The sequence below is a fragment of the Ictalurus punctatus genome, chromosome 3 (genome assembly GCF_001660625.3).
Source record: "Ictalurus punctatus breed USDA103 chromosome 3, Coco_2.0, whole genome shotgun sequence".
In the NCBI taxonomy this organism is placed as follows: Eukaryota; Metazoa; Chordata; class Actinopteri; order Siluriformes; family Ictaluridae; genus Ictalurus; species Ictalurus punctatus.
Window position 1 is genome coordinate 32,803,418 of NC_030418.2, and position 8,100 is coordinate 32,811,517.

The 8,100-nt window shown below is 39.5% G+C and overlaps 1 protein-coding gene across 2 annotated transcripts; it reads right to left on the minus strand.

Annotated features, from left to right (window-relative positions):
* Positions 1 to 1,254: 1,254 nt before the first annotated feature.
* tnip2 (TNFAIP3 interacting protein 2) lies at positions 1,255 to 7,208 on the minus strand. Of its 2 annotated transcripts, none has more exons than XM_017465051.3 (6): positions 6,301 to 7,208; positions 5,342 to 5,623; positions 4,839 to 4,928; positions 4,488 to 4,736; positions 3,829 to 3,945; positions 1,255 to 3,626 (listed from the first exon to the last, which is right to left on the minus strand). In XM_017465051.3, the coding sequence occupies exons 1-6, from the start codon at positions 6,601 to 6,603 to the stop codon at positions 3,381 to 3,383; spliced, it is 1,287 nt and encodes a 428-aa protein (XP_017320540.1). In that variant the 5' UTR covers positions 6,604 to 7,208; the 3' UTR covers positions 1,255 to 3,380. The 2 variants fall into 2 exon arrangements, with proteins under 2 accessions (XP_017320540.1, XP_017320541.1); XM_017465052.3 differs by having other exon boundaries at positions 3,434 to 3,626; positions 3,825 to 3,945.
* Positions 7,209 to 8,100: the final 892 nt, after the last annotated feature.

The following is an 8,100-nucleotide window of genomic DNA, read 5'->3' on the forward strand; positions in this document are numbered from 1 at the left end:
TGACGTATTGTCTCCATCTGGGGGTCTTAGATGAACTTTAAGGACGGGTTTCCCAGATGCAAATGACACTTGAAATGTTTTCAATGGAAAGTCATTTTGTGTGTGTGTGTGTGTGTGTCTGTAAATGTAAATCTACATCATACCATCGTGAGTAGTCCAGCGAGTTCATGAATAATAATTTATGACCTTTTTTTTTTTCTTTCTTTCTTTCTCCACACACGTTGCACATCATGATATGACTGTAGCATTATGTTTTTTCTCTCGACAGCTCAGCGACCGTACCATAAACACATCTCTGAGCGATTTTCCCCGTCTCAGATGTTCTGAGCACGATTCTGATGAATCACAGATGAGAGGTTTGAGAACTACACAGTCACACTCATCGAAATTACGCCGGGCTTTAGAAAGAAATCTAAACACACACAACATTCGGGCTGTATCATGAGCCTTGAGAACACACTCAGCTAAACTCCTGTTATAAACGTTTTGGGCTTTTACTTTTGTGTACAAATAAAAGGTTAAAAAGCGCAAAAGTGACGGGGGGGAGATATGGAAATATATTTAAACATCATCCCGTTGATAACGTATTGTCATTTTAACAGCCCTAACCTCTATGTAAAGTTACTTTTACACACTCGTACACACACGACTGCTTATATATGTACTTCTAAATCCACACACGCGCCTGGTCAACTTTAAATAGCTGCCACTTTTTTTAACGCTGTTGATTGGAGCAGCTGGGAATCCACTGTAGCTACAGTCAGGAAGGGGATTTCCAATACACACACACACACACACACGTCTTATTATCCTTGTCAGGACCTTCTAGGGGTATCATTATAAAGCAGCTAATTAATATTCAGCTACATCTAATTCTAACCTTAGTATCTAAAAGGAAACATTTAGGCTTAAAAATAAATAATAATTCAAAAAAAACACCTGTAGCTTTTGTTTTCCTCATGGGGATTAATCAAACGTCCCCATAAGCCTGGAACTGTCCTATAATCCCATCCTTACGGGGACGTCACAAAGCGGTTAAAGCATGCTCAGAGAAACATTCATACACTCTTCAACTCCAAAGCAATGAAAGTCCAAATGCTCTCGCTATGACTATACCTGCTGTCACATGACCTTACCATCACATCATCACCACCACACTATTCCTGGGACTTTTTCTTCTCCCCCGCCATCTCTTATTTATTTTTTTTAATCCGAAACACAATACCCACTACAGGTGAAATAATCTCCAGTCAATTTCTGAAAAACCTTTTATTACAAAAAAAAAAAAAAAAACCTTTTCGACACGGTCACATTCTCTTCCTTATTCTTCCGTTCCCTATTCCCCCCCCCCCACACACACACACACACGAAGATATTATTTGATGTCTGTTGATATGTTAGCTTCAAACATGTTGAAATTGTGGGCCGTCGTGTTACACAGACTGAGACTCGACGCTTTCATGTCTCATCTTACCAGGATGTAGGGAACTTCCTTTCTTACTTAGAACTAGAATGAAATGTTTTTCGACTGTAGAGGCGATCAAATGGCAAGTACCTAACAGTCAAAACGACGCCTCCGAGTCTGACAGTGATCAACGCTGCACGGCAACGCTACCACTTACTTCACTGAGCACACGTTTTTGAAGACGTGCGTTTCAGATTACATAAGCGATTAATAACACCGTAAGCCATTCCTGTGCTCTATACACTCTTACTTTATATAATAATCACAATTTACTTTAAGTATATATATCAAATTTCCTTACATAATATACTGTACAACACCACACAAAATGATATCAATTCAAAATATTTTTAAAAAATAATAAAATAGCACCATGACAGTGAAATATATGAATGTTTTATACTTTTACCTTTATGAAAAGCTTATGTATAATATATATTTTAAAAAGTATTCAATGTAATTATTTTACATTAGGTACATTTTTCACGAAGGAAAAAAAAAAAAAAAAAAAAAAGTTCAAATGAAAGTGCTGTAAGTTCAAAAATCCACAAAAAGACACTCACTGAGGTATATCAAGCAACCGAGTCTGGATTGTAGAAATCTGACTGCTATATAGAAATAATAATAATAATAATAATAATAATAATAATAATAAGCTCAAATAAAATGAGCTTTTTGCACTTGGTAGAGAAATCAGTTCAAAATTGTTTGTTGATTCAACAAGCCAGAAGAAAAAAAAAAGGCTTTAATTATACATAGAAAACATATAAATATTAATTATATAATTAAGCGTCCCATATTTAAAAAAAAAAAAGGAATATATATATATATCAGTTAGGGATAGGTCACTACATTTGCAGTAAGATGGCAGTACATGTGTAAGAAATAAAACACTTGGGTGTGTGCTGTTATAGGAAAATAATCAGCAACATGATGGTGTGACGAGGTCCAGTTTCTGACCCCACCATGAAGCTGATTACTTTCCAATAACGTTACAGAGTGGTTTATTCCTTTTATACCACAGCAATTTTCCAACTCAACTTATTAACGAACTCCATTTATTTATTTATTTTTTCAATCCGTTTATATTTGCGTTTTCATTTTGCGGAACGTCCGTGAAACAAGTTCTTGTTGACGCTTACGTTATAGCGGCGAACCTTCGCCAGATTAGCTTTTTTTTTCGCCTCTCGCTTGCGGCTAATACGTCGAACGTACGCAGCTTGCGATGATAAAAGAGATCGAGCTCGACGTCCTCTGACTATTGCGAAGATCTGACGCTCGAGAGTCTTTGGATAAATGTCCGGGTAACTATTCCTCGTGCGTGTTTTTTATGACGTGAGAACTTTGTTACGATAACATCTCAGAGCGAGCACGTTAATATAAACCTGTGATTTGCCTCGCAGTCAGAACTTCCTGTCAGAGCTGCTGTTATATCAATTTAGTCAGCACCTTTCGACCAATCAGAATGGAGCATTGAGTAGTGCTGTGGTGTGTGTGTGTGTGTGTATATATATATATATATATATATATATATATATATATATATATATATATATATATATATATATATATTTGGACCCCATGACTGATGATTCTATGAATCAGGAATGACCCATTTTAAGTCAGAGGTCAGTTTCTCTGAGCGTTCCTGTTTCAATTCCTGTTCCAGGGTTGTAATAAATCCCTAAAATGGCTGATTAAAAAAAAATTAAATTAAATTAAAAAAAGTTCCAGTCTGAGGATTTATTCCCATCCGGACGTGAAGGTCGTACAACTTGGCTTTAACTCTGTTCAAGCAACAAGAACAAAAAGGTCTGTTGTCCGTTTTCTCTCGCTCCATATTTGTACCTTTGACACGTCTTCCAGACGTTTCTGTAGTGCATCTTGTCTCGTGTGAGTGTGAAATGTGCGGAGTTCAGAGTCTGGCGCACTCCTCCCAGTGGTTCAGGTACTCGTCCGTGTGTTTTTCATCGTACATGGTGAGGCATCGCGGGCACTGCAGCTCGGATGCGCCAGACGCTGCGAGCTGAGTGTTCGGCCGCCTGGCGCTCGAGTCCGGCGGACTGTTCCGCAATAGCGGCTCGACCGTTTCGGTCTGCTTACGGCTTACTTTCTTTAAGCTGGGGAGGATCCGCCGTGTCGGAGTGGCTTCTCTGGAATTCTGGGTAATAAACGGATAAAAATATCTGTAAGTGCACATACGGGAAATACATGCAGACATGTAGTGTAATAACGTACTAATGACCTTAATAATCAGACTGCCAGATTATTAGACTCGCAAAAATGAATATATAAATAAGTACTTAGATTATCTTAATGGTATGTTACAGTGTTTGCAGTAGGTTCGATGCTGACTGACTTGCCTGCGCTCGGATTTGCAGCTGCAGACGCCCCACTTCGTCCTGCAGGTCCAGGATTTTGCTCTGAGCCCGTTCCCTGTCCGCTCTCTCCGACTTAAAGTCTTCGACGTAAGCCAGGACCTGGAGAAGGACAGTGAGATGTAGCATTTCAGCTCCGTAATCAAATCAAACCGGTTGTAAATATCAGCTCTAAAGGAACAGTCTCTGATGGCGGTTATCAGTCAGGTGGGAAATTAAAGTGTTTGAGAAGCTGAGGTGTTTTACAACATGCTGTAGTAAATGAAATATAACCAAAGTACTGATTTTCTCCAAAACATCCTGTATGAGTACCGACTTGAATTCGTATATTCTATATTTACTGTATATAATTTTTTATATATATATATATATATATATATATATATATATATATATATATATATATATATATATATATACAGGTTATACTAACAAGGTCTCAACGATCCTCTGAATAGGGCTGATGGTGACGAGCCCCAAGCGACAAACAAACTGTTTATGATCATATCACCCAGTCCTATGCCACTGTTAGGCCGCTGAGCACGACCTCTGACCCTCAAAAGCGCATACGATTTGGATTACATGGAACGAACCGAGGATAAAAACGTAACGCAGTGCTTTAGAGAACATGTTTTGCTAATGACCTGCTGTTCAAGCATCTGTATGCGCTCGTTGTTTCTCTGTACGCGATCGTCTCGCTCTCGGCTCAGCCTGTCGCACTCCAGCATCTTCTCCTCCAGGAGTCCGTTGAGACGGTTGATCTCCTGCTGGTACAGAGTCACGGTTCCTGCCGACGTCCCACCGCTGGACTCCTTCAGCTTCTGACACAAGCCCCTGACGTACTCCTCCCTGCTCAGGTCATATTTCTGCCACTTTGAGTTCAGGTTTTCCACCTGGGGCAGGAATGGAGGCAGAACAAGGTTTTAGAGGAATGAAGGGAAGAGACTTTTCAAAGCACAGACTTGGAAACGTTAAAGGTAGAGTTACGCTCTTACATATGCCACTCTGTTTTTCAGCTGCTGGTTCTCATCCTGTAACTTATCGATGATGCCGTTCAGTCGAGCCAACTCGGAGCATTGGGTCACCTGGTGAGAAGGGAAGAAAGGATTTAAATGATTATGTTGCAAAAAAAAAAGAAAAAAAAAGAAAAAAAGGAGCATCATGAGAGTGTAATATTTAATAATAGTTCATATTAATTCTGTAAAAAAAAAAAAAAAAGATTTCCAATATAAATGATATATTTTTGGAAATCGAGGCTAAACATGCCTTCGTGTGCTTGAGGATGCACCTGACAGGTGTGGTTGAATATACAGTAAGTAACTAAGCTAATAAATAAATACCTTTCATGTCTTATTTAATAATTGAAATATGACCGTTTATTCCACGTCCATCAATCCATTCAGAAATGATTCTGAACAGTTTTACTTTTTAATAAATAATCCAATTCGAAGTTGGGTTAAAACGAGCTCATGCACAATTCCCCGCCTCCCATACACACCTCATTGACCTGGGTGTTCCGCTCCGCAATGGCCGGCAGTTTCTTCTGCTTCTCCAGCTTCCCCAGTAGCTCCTCACACACTCGCACCGTGGTTCCCAGCTGCCCTCTGAGCTGCTCTGCCTCGTCAGCCAAAGAGTTGCACAGGACATCCCGGGTGGCCTGCTCCCGGTCGCGTGCTGCCAGGCTGGCTCGCAGGTGCTGGATCTCGCGCTCCTTCTCGTGCTCGGGCCACTCCAGCATCTGCTCCTTCTCCCTCAGCTTCTGCTGCAGGCTCTGGATCTCCTGTAGGAAGTAGAAGAATGCAGACTACATTACCCACAGTGCTTAGAGCTTAGTGCCGGAGGTTCAGCTGAGAGTCCTGTCGAGGAAGGACTAATAACAGGACAAAAAATACAATAATGGCACGATCTCAACAAGAAGTACCGGCTCCGTTAAGCAGTTGGGTTACTAATCAGAAGGTTGCAAGTTCAAATCCCAGCATTATTGGCACTTTTAAGTCTTTCACCAAGACCCTTTAACCCTCAACTTCCCAGATGGAAGATCCTTGTTTTGGATAAAATCGTCAGGTGAATGAGCAAATATAAACGCACTCTTACATAGAGATATAGATAGAGATATAGATATATCTTTAAACTGAGACGTATACAGAATAAAGCTTTAACGCTACATCCTTTAGGTCTAATTATGAACCTTTAAGATATTTTTCCGTGGCAAAATATACATCCTAACGGTACCGAGCATGTACCCTTGATGATTCCGCACACAGACGAGGAAAAGTTGGGTAACTATTTGTGAGGCTGTATGATAATGGTGTATGATAAGGGTGTATGATATCCTGTGTGTCACTTTTATGAAAGAAAGAAGCGATAGTCATGTTCTAGATGGATGGATTTAAGATGAATTAGTGTATTAAATCCATACAAAAACAACAAAAAACAAAACACAGTAGTGATACTCACTCTTTTGCAGGATTCCAGTTTCTGGGCTGAGTCCACTTCAGCCTCTTTAAGCTTCTGGTTGAGTTTGATGTTCTCTCTACACAAGGTCTCCACTAGAGACTTGGATGGTCCAACCACACAAGGTTCTTCTCCCTCAACTCTCACACACGTCCTCTCATATTTAACCAACCTGGCTTTTAATTCAGCTATAATTCCGTCTCGGGTTAATATCTGTGTGCCTAAATTGGCAATCTCCTGCTGAGTTTCGTGATAGAAAGTGTTCAAAGTGGCGTAACTCCGCAATTTCGTAACGTCGTCGTCCATCTTTAAACGTCCGCGTTTTTTTTCTTCTTTCTTTCCTCTTTTTCTTTTTGTTTTGTTTTTGTTTTGTTTTTAAAAAAAGAAGAGTCTGTTTTCAGGGTTTGTCTTTACTTTACTCCATGAATGTGTGATATTTCTCCTCAGGTCGGTGTCGACGGGCTCATGGCTGTGTTAGAAGAAGCTGAGAAGGTCAGAGTTTTTTGACGCTGGAAATGGTGATTGCCGTGCGGGGATTTCCTGAGGGACTTCCCCCTGCGCCATCACACCAACTCCGCGTCAACTTTACTCGAACAGTGGAGGACATTTTTACACATGACAGCTCGGTTTTTTACGCTGGTGAATCTACATGTCTTCCGCTAATTGTCGAGTCAGATATCTGGACTTTACTTCAGAGTGTTTTACAGACACGAGTTCCTGTTCCCTGTTCGAGGCGGGTTACTCCACAGAGGAGACTTTTACACTTATGCCGCGGCTGTGTTGTGTTCTGGCCATGAAGTGTAAAATGGAGAGATTTGGATTTAAGGAAAGCTCCTGTTGAACTAGTCTGTAGTTTACTGGCATTTTAAGACGTTAATGTCAGTGTAATCATATTAAACAGTGAAACTGGAAAGGCAGGCAGTCGTCCTTCTCTTGCCTCAAAACCTAACACTAACGAGTATTATTTCATCACAGAGATTCCTGAGGTAAACAAACAGCCATTTAAAGCCCCAGTGGGTGTGCCACCAAATTTAGTCTATCTATCTATCTATCTATCTATCTATCTATCTGTCTGTCTGTCTGTCTGTCTATGGGTGTGCTACCAAATTTATTCTATCTATCTATCTATCTATCTATCTATCTATCTATCTATCTATCTATGGGTGTGCTACCAAATTTAATCTATCTATCTATCTATCTATCTATCTATCTATCTATCTATGGGTGTGCTACCAAATTTATTCTATCTATCTATCTATCTATCTATCTATCTATCTATCTATCTATCTATCTATCTATGGGTGTGCTACCAAATTTATTCTATCTATCTATCTATCTATCTATCTATCTATCTATCTATGGGTGCACTACCAATTGTATCTATCTATCTATCTATCTATCTATCTATCTATCTATCTATCTATCTCTGGGTGCACTACCAATTTTATTTTATCTGTCTGTCTGTCTATCTATGGGTGTGACACCAATTTTATCCATCCATATATATATATATATCATAAAAACCTGACACTGTACATTTTTTCTACCCTGCAAACCAGTCTTTTAATATCATGTGATATCCAGCCCTTGAATAAGTAGGTCGTCTTCTACTGGCCGCAAAACCTAACACTAACAGCTTTGTTTTTTTGTTTTGTTTGTTTGTTTTTCTCACAGAGATTCATGAGGTACAAAAACAGATATTTAACCAACAGTGTGTGACATTATATTACTATCAATTTTATTATAACAGTAAAAATCCATCCATCCATCCATCTATCTAAGGGCTAAAATTTGCTATCTATC

What these genes read in the sequence shown, in the direction of transcription:
- tnip2 (XM_017465051.3), bottom strand. Translation starts at nt 6,603, where the DNA reads ATGGACGACGACGTTACGAAATTGCGGAGTTACGCCACTTTGAACACT. An exon ending in GGAACACCCAGGTCAATGAG is followed by an intron (nt 4,929 to 5,341) that starts GTGTGTATGGGA and finishes CCTTCTCACCAG; the next exon opens with GTGACCCAATGCTCCGAGTT. An exon ending in TACAGATGCTTGAACAGCAG is followed by an intron (nt 3,946 to 4,487) that starts GTCATTAGCAAA and finishes GTCCTTCTCCAG; the next exon opens with GTCCTGGCTTACGTCGAAGA.